Raw genomic sequence first — 17464 nt, forward strand, 5'->3', positions numbered from 1 at the left:
AACATCCCATCCTGGTAGCCACCCACCAAGATCAACATCAGCAACTATCCCCTCCTTGGTCCATCATATCAACTCCTCCACATACTGCAAACATCCTTGCAACATATGTAGAACTACCATCTCCATCATGTGTTGTCCCATCCTGTGAACTATCATCCTTCCTGCCTGCCTGATGCCAACATCTCTCTGGTACACTGCTAGCCCTCATGACTTGAACTAGTGAGGTGATCAGTCCAACTATCACGCTCAAATCATAAGAATGCGCATCCTTATGCCTTCACCAGTCTATCTTAGATTCTGCCACATCTTGGACTCACCAAGAATCTCACCCATGCTTAGGTCCATGGAAACTCCATCTCATCTACAACATGTCATGATGCTTGATGCCAAACCATCCTTGCACCATCTATCATACCTGCTCACCCTGTTTTTTAAGGACTCACTGCCATGAGCGGTTAACAATGAGCCCCATCTTCTATGTCATTTAAGAAGATATGGAGGGAGTAGACCCTGAAGACTCACCCTCACTAATAATCTCAATCCATCTGTCAGGATTCTCTATCTCCATCCTCTGTAGATAAGTGACCCAATCGTCCTCTCGGACATTCGGCCTCACATAAGCCTCCTCATCATCATCATCATCATCCTCAACCACTTCTAGCCTTCTTGACAAATCCAAGATACTATCAGATAGTGTTTTGATGACCAATCACTGCTCGGTAAGCTTTGTCTCAACCGTAGACAACCACTTACTCATGTCTTCCATTCGCTTTTCATCCTCCATTTGCATCACTGCCAACTAACAATCAGGATTTTTCGCACCAATGGTTGGAACACCAATAGGTACATCTTCCCTTCCATCGTAAATGTATAGCCTCTTCAAATGTGGAACAATCATAGCATCAAATTGTTTCAAGAATTCCATCCCTAGCACAACTTCATAGTCATCAATCTGCACTATAGTCAAGTCAACTTTCCCAGTGCACTCACATAGTGTTGTGTCCACTCTTTCAGCTACACCAAGAACACAATCAGGGGGATAATTCATTTTCTTCATTTGTGCCTTCACTGGTACAAATTTCAGCCCAATCCTTCTCGCAGTATCTTAACTCATGAAGTTGTGAGTAGCCCCACTATCCACCATAGTGAGTATATCAGCACTCCCAATATTCATCCAAACATACTCCAAACTGTTCCTTTCAGGATCCCTTCGAGAGACCACCTCTGTAGCAGCAGCAGCTCCAAGAATCTGCATCATCCCCACAGAAGCTTCTTCATTCTTCGTATTAGATTGTGCAATAGCAACCACTTTCAGTCTAGAAGGACAATTCTTCACTGTATGTGGTTCAGCACATATCCAACACTTCAAGGCTTTCTTCGTCTTCAACTTATCATCTGATTTCGAAGCATCATCCTTCTTCTTCTCTTTTGGCTTATCGGACTTCTTCTTCCTATCATCAGAAGTCTCATCATAATGCTCCACCAACCTATCCACAGTAGCAAAAGCTTCCTCAAGTGTTTTAATCTTCTGCCTCTTCACTTCATTGCGTGCCCAAGGCTTCAATCCAATAATGAAGTTGAACACCTTGTCCCTCTCCGCCATGTCAGGAAGTTCCAGAACCACACTTTCAAACTTCGTTGATATGTCTATAGGTTCCCTGTCTGCTTTATGAACTTAATCTTCATCCTTGCTTCCCATGTTTCATCCTGAGGACTGAAATGGGTCTGCAAAGCCTTCTTCATCTCATCCCATGAAGTTATGTCACCAGCACTGCCATTGGCAATCTGATCCATCCTCCTTCACCACCACATCTTAGCATCCTTTGTCAAGAACTGAGCAGCTACCTTCACCTTCGTCTCATCATTGGATAGACCTAAGTGTTCTAAGTATTGCTCCATGTCCCAGAGAAAGTTGGCAAGAGTTTTCGCACTCCTTGTACCATCATAAGATTCTGGTTCTTTGACTTTCACATGAGACATTCCTCCACCTGATTTATGTCTCACGGCCTTCTTCAACATCGTGATCTCATCCCTGGCTTCATCAAGATATTTCTGCAAGTTGACAATCTCTGCCAGACCTTGATCTCTTGCCTCTTCAATCTCCTTGACCTTCACTTCAAGTTGTGTACACATAAGATCAGTGTACTCGTGTTGAGTCCGGAGTTCATCGAATTCTTTCCTCATCTTCGAATTTGCCTCTTGATCCTTCATGACCAAGTTCATCCTCGTAGTACAGTGAGATTCCAAGTCCTCCATTCTTTCCAACACCTTTTCAATGAAAGCTAGCAAAGCATCCTTCACACCATGGCTAGATTCCCCAACCTGAGATTCCCCTGCCATTGCTAATAGCTTCCTTCTTTGCGATCTAGTTTCAACCATCCAACAGCTTCACCAAGTTTCCTGCAACCTGAACCAGCCCTTGTTCCACTTGTATGTGAAACAGCTTCCTTCACTTGCAAGTACCTACTTGACTGTCACCAACTTCCAAGCTTCAACCGTGAACTTCAATATCACCTGTCAATGTGTATCAGCTTCAATGTTTCAACACCTGAACCTGTTCATCAGCTCCTCGGCCACTTCGTCATGAGCAACTTTGCTCTGATAAAATCTTCACCGAGCTCTGATACCCCCTGTCACGCCCCCAGGCCGACGGTAGTCTTTCAACTGCTTTTGGCGAGGTGCAGCACCACCGAACACTTTCTTTTCACCAATACTTATGTTCATGGACTACGCCTAACCATATGTCCTACTTATTTTGTGTTTCTCAACCAAGTAATTATTATGTTTCCTTTATACCAATGAACACCCATACACATTCATTATCATCAGCAATTATATAAGAGAACACAATTGCACAGTATAAAGGGAGGGGCAACTCCTTGAACAATGAGTTTGTCTGAATACAATATATTATACAATCTTTCAATGTTACAAAGTTTTACAAGTATACTTGGGAAACACCAAGTTTCATACTTAGCCAAATTTACAAAAGGTCACACCTTCGTGTGCCAACCAAAGTTCCTTTCTCGAGTTGGGCAGATGCACCCTCACACGAGCTACCAACCGACTCCTCAACTGAATCTTGTTTCACTGGTTGGGCAACCTCACCCAAGTCACCCTTCGCACGGTGGGCGAGCAACCTACCCAAGTCACCGTTCACCTTCACCGCATTTACTTCCACCACGTTTGGTCTTGCACGACGAGTGGGCGACTCACCCGAGTCTCCACCCGCGCCTTCCACCTGAACCCCGAGCGCCTTCCTCTGCACCCTCACCCGAGATACGGAACCGTGCTACCGTGTGCTTTTGCCCAAGAGCGGGCACATTACCTTGTTGCACCTCTTTTGCGACCTGCACCTCTACGCACTTCTCCACTTCGCATCACTGAATGATTGAGCTCGAATTGCTTGCCTCTTCGTTCCAGAACCTTGTTGTATATATATGGTGTGTTGGGCAAGTCACGCTACCCAAGTCGACTTGCCAATGCCCTACACACCATCGCAAATCTGTCCTCTGATTATGGTCGGCATCCATTCATTTGCTATTGTATGTAGGTCGGCCCGTGGGTTGAGCCAATGCTCCCCACGCCATATAAACTCCTCGCACTTCGTCCGTTCTAAGTCGCTCATTTGCCAACAAGCCATCGCACTTCGCTCGGGTGGTTATGCCAAGAACCGTAGGTCCTTACAAGTATCATGGTGCGAGTTTTTAGTGCAGCCTATTCTAGGGGAGATGAGGGTGTTTTCTACTACATTTGATTCTAATTATTCTCAACATATTTTCAGAGAAAATAATTATTAAAAGCAAACCTTCTTTTCGATCCGAGATGCTTGAGAATTTACAAGGAGAATATGCTGGAGGATTTAGGAAGAGAATGAAGGGGCAATTTATGAAGTCGCTCAAATTATCTTTTGGGTTTTTTTTGTCTCTCAAATTCAAATGTTATATTTTTGGGTATGAGTGATATGTAATTTAAGTGCTAATACCTTTGTTATTTTCCCTGTTTCAAAAGAGCTTTTGTTGAGGTACATTTATTATTATTAACATGGGGTAGCAATAGTTTTGAATTTTGAAATGATGTAAATGGGAAAAAAGCCTGGGTGTAGACTGTATGAGTATAAGCAAGAAAAAGTTAGCTCTTGGAAGCTTCTGTTGCATCCTTCTTGAACATTCTGTTGAAATGGTTTACAACATCAGCACAATGTAATTTCCTTCTTCCCCAATTCCATATTCCAAGAACTACACCATGCAAGAATTCCTGGTTATTTTTTCGGTAGTTGAATCAATTTTAGGCCCACATTCCCTGACAATATAAATCTGAAAAACTCAAAACAAGGTGAAATTAAGATTGAAATTCTGATTAAAATACAATGAACTGAAATTTGGCTCTAGCATACTAGAAAAAAACAAGCATTGAGGTGGATCGACAGGGACGACAATCGCTTCCTTAAGCACAACAAAAACAAGGACCAATGAGCAATGCACAACCCAATTGATTAAAGGATGTGCTTAACTGACACAGGCCTCCTTTGACCGCCTAACCCAATTTCACTGGTCTTACCTTAATTAATCTGACGGTGGAAAATAACCAATCTAGAAAGATTTTAAAAGAATAAATTAAATTAAAATGGTTAGACCGTGTCTACTTTAAGGGTCTCAAGGGTGTCCTCATTACTCTGCGCTAGAGGCTGCGATCCCCAGACCGGTGGAGGAGGCACGGTGGTATCATAACAATCTTCATCGTCGTAGACATCGCCCCAGGATTTGGCGGTGACGGGTGCAGGAGCCCAAATTTGCTGGGGCTCTGCTGACTTTTGATTTGACTTGTCTTTGCTGCTATGCAGGGATGGGTTGCCCTGATCTTTGTTATACTTCTTATTTCTTGACTTTTTTTGTCGGTTGTCGAGCGCTGCAAAGATATTGGTGTTGCTTATTCCCAGCTATACATAATCCCTCTTGTTTCCCCCTCCAACCATCCTATGATATGGATTCAACCCTCATTTCTCCTTCTTTTCTTCTTTTTAGTATTAGCCATAGCTCCACACAGATGATCAAATTGCAGACGAGATCAATATATATTGCAGAGGGCCGAAGGGAAGAGAATGCATTGTGGTTTTCTTAGCGTACGATGCGATCCACTTCTGTTGTTGCTATGGATGATGGGAAACCCTCGATACGGTGAGTCATAGAGCCAGAGTGAGATAGCTGAGAGGAAAAATGTTTATAGGATCACACTCAAGGAGAAAATATTTTAATTATGCCGAATGGTGAGGCTTTGCCAACACTGTAGCTAGATTACATGGCGGTCAATGAATCTAGCAGTGTCGTGAGGCAAAGCCTCATCATAAAAGCCTTCATCTTAATTATACATAAAATTTTACATCATAACAAAAGCGATTCTCCATTGTAATTATATTACAGAGGAAATATATAATTTCATCCCTTTCTTGAATACGTACATTTCAACATGATAAATTGACATTTGCCAATAAAGATTTTCTTGGAAAGCGTTAGAGTGGCCTCTTATGCTCCTTAGTGTTTTGTAATAGCTACATGATTACGAGAGTATGATGCTTTGGAGCAGGGAGTTTGTGTGGAGTTTATTTTTTTCAACTTTTTATTTGTACTCTAGAGACGGGTTGAGAGGGAAAAGTATTTAGGAAAATAAGAGGGTTGAGAGGGAAAAGCATTTAGGAAAATAACATGAGAAGTCCAGATTTACCAGGTCTTATAAAAGCCTCATAACAAAATCCCAGAATTCCATTCTGAACAAATGGGACTTCTATTCCTGTTAGAGGTTTTCTTGTCCAGACTCTAAGCGAGGAAGAAAAACAGACATCATTATGAAATTTGCCGAGGGAAAAGCATTTAGGAAAATAACATGAGAAGTCCAGATTTACCAGGTCTTATAAAAGCCTCATAACCAAATCCCAGAATCCCATTTTGAACAAATGGGACTTCTATTCTGGTTAAGGTTTTTTTGTCCAGACTCTAAGCGAGGGAAGAAAAACAAACATCATTATGAAATTTGTCGTGGTAAGTCTGTAACCTAGTATTGTACTCTTGCAATATTTTTCCATTTTTATGAAGTAAATAATCCGGTTATGGAAAATTGTGAGGATATAAATTTATTTTAAAGTTTAGAAATTTTAGCGAATCTTATTAGTGGCTAACATACAAAGTATAAAATGTTTGAATATAATTTTATAAAAATATTCAATTTTATAATGATTTTATATAGTGTTTGTAAAATTTGGCAATTTTTAAGTTAAAGTAATTTTATACAATAAAATTTTGGCCAATCATTTAAAAAAAAATGAAAGTTGGTGAATTGTTTTTGGGAAAAAGCATGGAAAAATAGCCCACCTGCTAATATTAGCCCCCAAAATTTTCTCTACTGTCTAGAGAAGCATGCTTATGTTGCAATGTCTCACTATAAAAATATGAGTTGTGGGAAACATATAACAATTTTCTTATGCCCATTGATAGGTGAAACATTACTTGTAACATTTTCAAATTTCTTTAATTTGACAAAACATTTACCTTTTTTTGTTGTTGGACTGTGTTCTTTTTTGCTGTTGAACTGTGTTCTATTTCATTTTGTAATTCCTCTATTGAAGAGAAATTAACTACATGAGTTACATTAATAAACATCAAATTGTTAAAAATGATACAAGTGAAGGATGAATATGTAGAAAATTCTTGAAACCTTGCAACTTCTAATGAGAGCAAACTTATCACAAAAGACACAAGATTTCTCTACAAAAAAAATTGCGGAAAGAAAACAAAGAATAGAAACACAATCACACATTAAACACAATAATTTATCTCGGAACCCAAATGGGAAAAACCACTCTTGCTTGTTTTAAATCAACTAAGCAATATGATCTATTACATAGAATATGCTTCAATCATGAAGCTAACTGTAATATTGATCAACCCTCTACATGACTTGCCTAACACTTAGGAAAATAAGGCCTACTAGGAGCTCCTATTTCCTAGCACAAATTTGTGCCTAAAAATTAGGAATTTCTCCTATTTCCTTATCCAATTCCCAAGAGAAATTGCTCTATTTTCTTCTTAAACCTCTATATAGAAACATGTGTACAATGAATAAGTAGATATGTGGCTTAATTCAATCGTAATCAGAAATTCAAATTACATGACCTAATAGGCTAAATTTAGTAGCTGTAACTAGTTAACTTAGAGTCAGTTGAGCTAACCAAAGTCAAATTATACAACTAAACTCAACAACTCAAGTCTATCTCTATTCTAGAACTAGAGATCAGTTAACTGATAGACACTAGAGTCTAACTCCACTAGATAGTTAAATTTTAGCTATCAAATAGTGCACAACTCACTGAAAGCCACCTAACTTGAATTAAGTGGAAATAACTTGGTGATAGGCCACATCATACATGTTAACTGATAGTTAACTCAAGCAACTATGTGAGACTGAATTTGAATTAAAATCTTTGACTAAGGCACAAGTCAAAGAAGCAATTCCTTGCTACAATTTCAACACTCTCCCTTAGCAAGGAAGGGCTTCTTGGAAGAACCTGTTTTCTTTTGAAGAACCTGTTTTGAGGGCCCATTATTTCTCATCATTCTCTTCTTCTTGAAGTTGGCAGTCTCAACCAAATTCTCTACCCAATTGTCTTGAACTTTCCCCATACTAGAATTCTTTGAATGAGTAGCTGTCTCCATTCGCCCTGGGATATGGCCCTCATCATCATCCTATTGGTCAGCCCAGATGCTAACTAGCTTGAACTGAAACTGAGATATTGGATGACGCTCCATCTTGAGATCTCTTTCCTGCTCATGCTCAACCACCACATCTCTACTCTAAGAACTCTCTTACTTGCTGCTCAAGGCTACAAATGCAACAACCTCGAATCTATACAGTTTCTCGATCCTGACACCAATCTTCTTGACTTGTCATGAAGCAAAATGCTTGAGGTTGGTCTTCCCTTTGTTGAATACTACATCATAACCTTTGTATTCAAGGATTTTTACTCAGACAAGGTTTTTCTTCAATCTTAGAACGTATATCACATTCTTGAGACGGAGAAGGGAATCAGACTCCCTCTTAAAGCTTATTCTATCAACAACTTTGGTCATATATCTACCATCATCTCCAAGCTCAATATGGAATTTCATGTCGTTTTCCTCCAATTTGCTGAAGAAATTTTTATTCCCTATTATTTGGAATGAAGCCACCGAGTCAATGTGAAACAAATTACCTCCTTTTGAGCTTCCCATTCAAGCTATCAAGGAGAAATCTAATTTTAATTGAGAAGAGAGTGTTTCTCCTCCTTTTGTTGTCGCAACATGCTTGTTGTATTTTTTATTTGGACATTTTGTAGCATAATGCCCAAACTCATGATAATGAAAAAACTTGATCTTGCTAAGATCTTTATGTTACTTGCCTCCATTCTGACTAAGATTCTATTTTGCCTTAGGCCTTCTCACCCTTGGATTTCTTCTCTTTCCCAGCTAAAGAAAAGTTCTCCTAATATTTTGTCCCATATGATATTCCATCCCTTGTGTTCCTCCTTATATCATCCTTTACAAGATCTATCCACAATCTCTCGCAATCAAAGAGCTTATCTCTACCATTCATTGCATCCTTGAAGCTATGCCAAGATTTGTGAAGCCCGAGAAGAGCAAGGCTCACAAGCTCTATTAGTGGAAATGTCTCTCCAACGCCTTCAAGTTCATCCCTCACTTGAGAAAACCTAGATAGGTGTCTGACATTGGGCTCATATTTTCCCATTAGAATGTTCCTCAATTTGTTCTTCAAAGAAAATTTTTTGGCATCACTACTGCTTTCGAACATATAAATAAGGGCCCTCCACATCTGTAATGGTGTTTCCTTCCCATGCAAATTTGGAACAATATGGTCTCTAACTCCTTCTAAGATCATCCTCAGAGCTTTGGAAATTTTCTTCCTCCATTGAGTAAGTTGTGCATTTGAAGCAGGAGGTTTAGGAATATTAGTCTTGATGTATTCCAAAACCACATTGTCAGCTAACACAACCTCCATTTTTTCCTTCAATGCACAAAAGTTGAAGGTCCCTTCTAGAGCATGCTCTCTCTTCCAACCATAGGGTGACATGATTCCTGCACTTGTAGAATTCCTACACTAACTGATCTTCCCTCCAACGCACTTTGAATTTGATTAAGGAACTTGGTCTCTATCTTATTTTCTGCTATGATACCATGTAAAAAATCCTTGAAACCTTGCAACTGTTAATGAGAGAAAATTGATCACAAAAGACACAATATTTCTCTACCGAAAATTCTACGAAAAGAAAAAAATGAATAGAAAAACAATCACATATAACACAATAATTTATCTGGGGAACCCAGCAGGGAAAAATGCCTCTTCCTTGTATTAAATCAACTAAGCAATCTGATCTATTGCATAGAATATTCTTCAATCTTAAAGCTCCCTGCAATACTGAACAACTCTCTACAAGACTTGTCGAACACTTAGGTAAGTAAGCGCTGCTAGGATCTTCTATTTCTTAGTAGACATCTTCCCCTAAAAAATAGGAATTTCTCTTATTTCTTTGTGCGGTTCCCAAGAGAAATTGCTCAACTTGTTTCTCAAGCATCTACACAAAAACTTGTGTACAATGAATAAATAGATCTATTCTTTCATTCAATGTCAATAGGTAATTTGAATTGCATGACCTACCAGGGCGAAATTTAGTAGCTACAACTAGTTAATTGAGAGTTGGATGAGTTAACAAAAGTCAAACTACTCAACTAAACTCAAGAACTCAAGTCTATCTCTATTATAGAACTAGAGATTAGTTCACTGACACACACTAAAGTTTAACTCCACTAGATAGGTAAATTTTAGCTATCAAGTAGTACACAACTTACTTAAAGTCATCTAACTCAAATTAACTGACAATAACTAAGTGATAGGTCACATCACACATGTTAAGTGACAACTAACTCAAGCAACTATGAGACTAGATTTGAATTAGTGTCTTTGACTAAGGCACAAGTCAAAGAAGTCATTCCTTGCTACAATTTCTATGGAATAAACTTAGAGAACCATGAAAAATATAACCACTACCCATATGTAGCCTCCTTTCCCCCTCACAGAATTATCACTTCTTTTGGTCTCGTGGATTGGGCACTAATATACGGTATAAGGTGTTGGCCTTATGAAGAATCCTTCGTTGCACCGTGTGGCTTGTTGTGGATGAGATTGTTATCTTAAGGGATTCGAAAGAGATAATTGACTCAGAATTGGGTTCCTGCTCTCTAGTCATTCTGTATTTGTGTCACTAGCTAGAGAAAATCACTTCTATGAAGGCTTGCTTCCTCTCTATTTCGTTTCACCACATTTTTAGAGAGAAAAACACAATGGCGGACCAACTCTCCAAGCATGGGACCTATGCACAGTATGGGTTGTTTCATTATGAGTGCTTGGAACAAGGCTCTGCCATTGGCTCTGGTTCCTTCCTTTTTGCATGATGGATAGTTGATTTTTGACAGATATCCATTCCTCTCTGGGAGATGAAGTCCATGTTTTGATTTTGGTCCCTTCTTTCTTTGTTTTGCATGTTGCCTTGTGTAGGGGCATTTTCACATAGGCGTAGATGGGTTGGTTTTTGACCTACCTTTGCATGCTTTGTTTTATATGATTGCCTTGAGCAAGGGAGTTCCTAGGGTTTCCTCAATAATTGGGAGCTATAGTAATTGGGAGTTATATTTGTCCACATTTGATTGGTCCCAACATTGTGACTTCCTTGGTGTGAACGTTGTGATTGGTTGCTAATGATCTTTGATAGATGTAACAACTTTTGTTTACTAAGAAAATTTTGTTGTTATTTTTCCTTAGAAAAAAAAAATTTATGTAACCTAACAAATATCAGTTTGCTCAATCACTGTATCAATAGCCGAGCTAGTTCCAAACTGAAGTCCGCATAGCAAAACGGAACAACTCGTTCCTCCAAATTCGAATGAGAAGCGTTTGTTTCTATCTACGGTTAACCTCGGAAAACATTGGCTCCTGTCAGCTGTATTAAAAACTAGAGAAAATCAAAATAAGAGTGTATAAGCAATTATTGGTTTAGAAATACAAATGGCCAATCATTCAGAGTCCGAAATATTGAACTAGTGAGATACATAATGAAAACAGGTCAAAAGAAAACCATAAGACCGACAAAATCCCGACCACCTGCCCTTCTCACGGGTTTGGTATCCTAATAAATATGAGCGTAAAGCCGGCATTTAAACGTCAGCATTTCTCACCAATATGTGGACAGAAAGTTATCATAATGACCCATCATTCCTGCCAATCAGTACGTAAGGTCATTTTCATGGCTAGCGTTCCATATCATTTCCACAAATTGGTACACAGAAAGGTATCAAATGTTTCTTTTCGCCAGTCAATCATGGAAAGGCCCCTTTCCATATCTTTTTCCATAAATCGTTAGGTTATTGATAACTTTCTTCGGATCGTTTCATGGCAAGTTTCCATATCTTTTTCATTAATTGTTAGTTGATTGATAACTTTCACCATGTCTCATTTTAAAAGCTATTCAAAGTTCTTCCGTGATGAAAATGGAACTGAGAAACTGTTAGATGGAAGGTGACGTTCATCAACGTCTTCCGTGACAAAGACGGAATTGAAGAAAAATGAGTGTGAAGGTGATAAATGAATCGTCAGCTCAAAGGCGAAGTTCTTATTAACGAAGAGGGAACTAAAACGTGACATTTCTACTTGAAAATAGAAAATGAGTTCCTCTAATCCAGCAGCAAAGTAACTACATACCGTATACCTCATTGTAAAAGTAAGGTAATTATATACCTCATACCTCATTGTAAAATGCTGAGAAAGATTAACGCTAATGATAGGGCAATTTTTTCATATTAAAATTTAATAGGGAAGTTTTTAGTTAATAGTAAAGATTATAAAAATGGAGCTATGTTTGAGTGGAGGGTATAAATTCAATTAAAATGTGAATTGAGTGTATTTTACCTGGTTGGGAGGGTTTAACGTAATTTTTTTATTTAGATTCAATTCATTATATTTTAATTGAAGCACTCTTTATATTGATTATTTTGACTATTGAAACAAAAATCTGAATTATTTTTTTAAGTAGAGAAATGAATAAATACAATATTAGAGCAAAATTCTTTCTGATAAATCACATCAAGTTTTTGGACTGACCCCTTTCCAACCCTAGTAAGGTTCATCATCATGAAAACAAATAGATAAAGAGATCAGCATATCGATGCAACTATAAACTCCAAAAGATTCTGAAATTAAAGAATTATAACAAATAGAATGTTATATTAATCTTAATTTTTATTAAATTGAATATAAATTTTATATTAAAAAAATAACATCTAAAAAAGGTTTTTAATATTATTAATAATTCTAATTAAATAATGAATAAACTAATAAATATTTCTAATATTATTAATATTTTTAAGTAAACTAATAAATATTTCTAATATTATTAATATTTTTAAGTAAATAAGAATAAAAAATAAATAAGTAAATAAATTAGAAATACTCTATAAAAAATTCTAGTTAAATAATGAATAAACTAATAAATATTTTCTAGTTAAATAATGAATAAACTAATAAATATTTCTATTATTATTAATATTTTTAAGTAAATAAGAATAAAAAATAAATAACTAAATAAATTATAAATGCTCTTAAAAAAGCGAAGAAATAGAAAAATAGAAAAGAATAAAGTATAAAATAGTTTATATTAATTTATAAATATTATTTTCATATAATAAGAAATTATAATATCAATTAAAATTTATTTTCAATTAAAATTTATATTTTGTTAATTTCTAAAAATAATAATAATCATGATTTGGAATTCAAATAACATACAATAAGTAACATTTTTAAAATTATATTTTGTTAATTTCTAAAAATAATAATAATCATGATTTGGAATTCAAATAACATAGAATAAGTAACATTTTTAAAATAAAGGTGAGAAACATATATCATATATCTCTTCGGTGCTCTCATATTTGAATGCAAGGCTCTGTTCCGAGGCATTATACTAGCATATTAGAACTGTGTGAGCATATCTGAACCCTGTGAGCATATTTGAATGCAAGGCTCTGTTCCGAGGCATTATACTAGCATATTAGAACTCTGTGAGCATATCTGAACCCTGTGAGCATATATTCTGAGGCATTCTCTCATATTTGAACGAAAGTGATTTGAGGCTCCGATTTTGAGGCTCGCAGTAAAAAATTATATATATCTCCGATATACCTTCCGCATTCCTCGCTCTGGTTCTGAACTCACATATCTTTGGTCTGCGGGCTACGGTGGACACGGACGATCTGCAGTCAGGTTTGCTACTTCCAGGTGCACACATTCCTTAGCTCTTTCTTTTCTAATACATATTTGCTCATATAATTTCAAGTATGAATATTTCACCACAGTTACCAAAGATTACCAAGGGCAGACCTAGCACAGTTACTCTACAAGGCCTCTATGAGTATATAGAGTCTTTAGAGAAACGTAGAGAAGAAAGAGAAGCCAAGTTACAAAAAGAGTTAGAAGTCGTGCTGGAAAATAAATTTGCATCTCTTGAAAACACTATCCTAAAACAAATAGAAAATAAAATAGAACTACTGGAGAATAAAATGGAGGCAATGGAGACTAGATTGCATGTTATAGAAAAACAAAACCAAGATACTAACCAACCATCCCAGCAAGGAGACACTGATACCTTAGAGGGTCTTAAAATGAAAGACATGATTAAAGAATTAGAAGAAAAAGTTAATAGCCGCCTCACCCTAAACAGTGCGGTAGATAAGTTAGATATTAAACCAATTAAAGACGAAATGAAAAAATTAATAGAATTAGACCACGAACGTAACAAAAGGACCTTAAACCTTATAATCTTCTGTTTAGAAGAGGAAGAAGATGAGGATACTTTAGCCTTAGTCCAGACAGAATTACATAATAGATTACAAATTGAAACAGGGTGTCTCACAGAAGCAACAAGGTTGGGGAAATTAACCGAGAATAAAGGAAGATTAATCCGCATAAAGGTGAGCTCTACTGATCATAAGCACAACATACTTAGTAAAACCTCAAGTCTAAAAGGAACGAGAATATTCATAAATGAAGGTCTCATTCCAGAAGATCAAGCAGAATTAAGAAAGGAGGTTCAAAAGGTAAAAGAAGCTAGAAAGGAATGAAAATGGGCAATAATCAGAAATAGAAAAGCCTTTATTCGAGACAAAAACCAAAAAGATAGTAATCAATAGCAATTAAACATGCTCCGGATCCTTTCTTGGAACTGTCGGGGCTTCCCATGGAACAAAGGCCCCAAGCTAAGTTGGATCTCAAATGATGTTGATATTATTTTGCTTGTTGAAACTTGGGAGCACGAAGAATCTAAGGTCCCTAACATAGATGGCTTCACGCTATGGTCTACGTGGAACAAGCGATCCTCCCGTAGAGGCATTGGGGGAATAGCTTGTTACATTAAGAAGAACATCTCCCCCTATGTTAGGATTTATAAAAACGACCCTTACAACCAATTTAGTTGGATAGAGATCAGAGACATTAATAATAAAAAGTCCTACATAGCAATATGTTATTTCCCCCCCATTAATTCTAACTTCTATAAGAAGAAGAATCTAGATAAAACTAACCCGTACAATAGTTTAGAGAATGATATTTCTAGCCTAAGGAATGAGGGTAATATCCTTTTAATAGGTGACTTCAATGCTCGAACTTCAAACAACCAAGCTATTATTTTAAGCAATCGTTCCAACCCTAATTAAAATTAATCTATAACAGTGTAATAATTAGAAAATATAAAATATTATGAAAAAAATTAGTAATTAAATTAATTAGTTAAAAGATTGATAATTATTTTATATATCAAAAATATTTTCAATAAACTTATAGCAATCAAAATGAATTTAAAAATAATGTGTATATTAATTTTATGTTATGAAATTTATCCTAATGAATGTATGAAAGAACCACTTGATTTGCTACCTAATTTATCACAACATAAACCCTCATCTCTATAAGATTTTATTGTATCATAATCCCTCAACTCTCTAGAGTGGAAGGTTGGTTTTGAGCATTTAATTATATTCTACGTTATGTAATTTCTCCTTCTCATTTTGAATGCTACTTAATTTATAAATGTTGTTTGAATTTTACATATTTAATTTATTATAATTAGAATATTTTTAGTATATTTTTAATATATATTTTAAAACTTTGCTCGTCCAAATTCTTAATTAATTTTATGTGAAATTGACTATATTACACAAATATGATTTATACCTAGTTATTAATATTATTGATCGGGAAAAATGTTTTTATAACATTTATTCGAATATTGTATTATCTCTTCTTAAATATTATGAATATATAAATATATTAAAATTAAATAATTCTTTAATGAATGTATGTATAATGATGTTGATAAGTTTATTGATTTAAGAGTAAGGTTTAATAATTTTAATTTCAATTTAATTATCAATAATTATTTATATTATTTAAAATTTTATAACTACATTAATTATATTATGTTCAAACTCTTTTGATAATCAAAATAGCATTTAACGAAATAACTACCATTTAAAAACCTTTTAAGCTATTCAATCTAACATTTTATATTTTCTTAGTAGCACGTTATATTCTTTTACTAAATTTAATATATAAAATATATTAGGACTATGCAACTCTTTGATAAATGTATGTATTTTAAATTATTGTAGCATGCCCTTCTCCGTGAGATATAAACACTCGTGCTGTGAATAAGCACAGGAAAATAGACATAAACATGGTTTTCATATAGGTAATTTCCTCACGGATTAATGCTCGATATCTAATCTCGCTGTGCATATGGTGAATTTAGTCACGGACTAATGCATGTGCTGGCGTTTTCATAGAGATTGCTATTAAGTAATATGGGTTTAAATTCATGTGTTTATGCTCTAATGTCGTAGCCATACTCTTCACCACAAATCTCTAGATGCAAGGATTGTACAATATATTTATTAGATATTTAGACTCTCGTGCACAGCTTTGAATTGCTGATGTACATATATCATAGGCACTTTAAAGTCGTCCATAGTTAAGTAAGCCAACTATTGTCGTTTTAAATTGTATGCCCTCCTTTTGGGTTGTTGGTCTCCATCATGTTACCGGAGGCAGATAAATTGAACAAATTTATACAATGCTTTCGTGGTTACTTTGATATCATATCCTTTTCCCCACATCTTTCTCACGAGCTCTGTATGGTTATCCTTTATTGAATGCTGATTAATAGCCAAATCTTCATAAATATCTGAAATTTAGTTAAATGCGAGACAAATTGAGTATGTTTCCACGCCTCTAATTGAGCCATTTCAACTATTTAAGCTCCCTATACCGATGCATTTCCTGACTCGACTAAGAGCATAGCAGAGCTGTTATAGAACAAAAGTAAGAGAATGGCTCTTCAGCATGCCTGTGATCTGAAAGACGGGGCAGAAATCTACCATGGAAGCGAAATCTGCAAGCAGAAATGTATGGAATTGCTGGAACAGGTAGGTCTTCCCAAGGGGCTGATACTCCTTGATGAGGTTGAAGAATGTGGGTACGTAAGGGAAACGGGGTATGTGTGGCTGAAGCGAAATAAGAAGATTGAGCACCACTTCAAGACAATTGGGAAGTTGGTACAATATGGTCCAGAGATCAGTGGGTATGTTGAGCAACGCAAGATGAAGAAGGTGAGTGGAGTGAAGAGCAAGGAGCTGCTCGTCTGGATCACCATCTCTGAGATCGCCATTGATGACCAATCGAACGATAAGATCTACTTCAAGAGCGCTATTGCCGGGATTAGGAAATCCTTCCCGGTCGATGCCTTCGAAATTGAGAATGATAAGAAGTAAAAATATGTTTTTTCATTTTTATAATAAATAAACACTGACTGTATATGCACGGGGTGCATGGGGCGTGAACTAGTTCTATTAATTTCAGAGATCTAAGTCAAGTACCAGCTAGGATGTTACTATTTAAACGTCTAATGATTTTGGCTATTACATATATATTTATTCAGGTTTACTAATGGCAATGCGAGGATACTTGTCTCCTTGCCATTGTGGATTTATTGTTTTTTGGTGAATAAGTTTCGTTTAAATCTCTAATTTATATGTGTATTTATTCATTTCATATGTATACTTGTCATCGTTAGTCATGTAAACAGTAAATTGATTCACATATATGCACTCATTATGAATACATGTTTGTTAGAAATCTGCAGTTTCTAAATCTTAATGTGACCCGGTTAAAAGCATTAAAGCATTAAAGCGTTAAAAGCATTAAAGCATTAAAGCACTAAAACAATTTCTAATCTAAAGTATTAGATCTTAAGCGTTGAATTGGTATATGATGGACGTACCAGATTATAGTTAAATAATATATAAAGAATTGGGTC

The 17464-nt window shown here is 36.0% G+C and overlaps 1 protein-coding gene across 1 annotated transcript; it reads left to right on the top strand.

Annotated features, from left to right (window-relative positions):
* Window positions 1–16453: 16453 nt before the first annotated feature.
* On the top strand, window positions 16454–17014 carry LOC149181836 (uncharacterized). The gene has a single exon (XM_089418416.1). The coding sequence runs from the start codon at window positions 16479–16481 to the stop codon at window positions 16917–16919; it is 441 nt and encodes a 146-aa protein (XP_089274542.1). The 5' UTR covers window positions 16454–16478; the 3' UTR covers window positions 16920–17014.
* Window positions 17015–17464: the final 450 nt, after the last annotated feature.

The sequence above is a fragment of the Pinus tabuliformis genome, chromosome 3_2 (assembly GCF_031772625.1).
Source record: "Pinus tabuliformis cultivar Carrire ecotype Pingquan chromosome 3_2, CPIR1, whole genome shotgun sequence".
Taxonomy (NCBI): domain Eukaryota; kingdom Viridiplantae; phylum Streptophyta; class Pinopsida; order Pinales; family Pinaceae; genus Pinus; species Pinus tabuliformis.

What these genes read in the sequence shown, in the direction of transcription:
- LOC149181836 (XM_089418416.1), top strand. Translation starts at nt 16,479, where the DNA reads ATGGCTCTTCAGCATGCCTGTGATCTGAAAGACGGGGCAGAAATCTAC.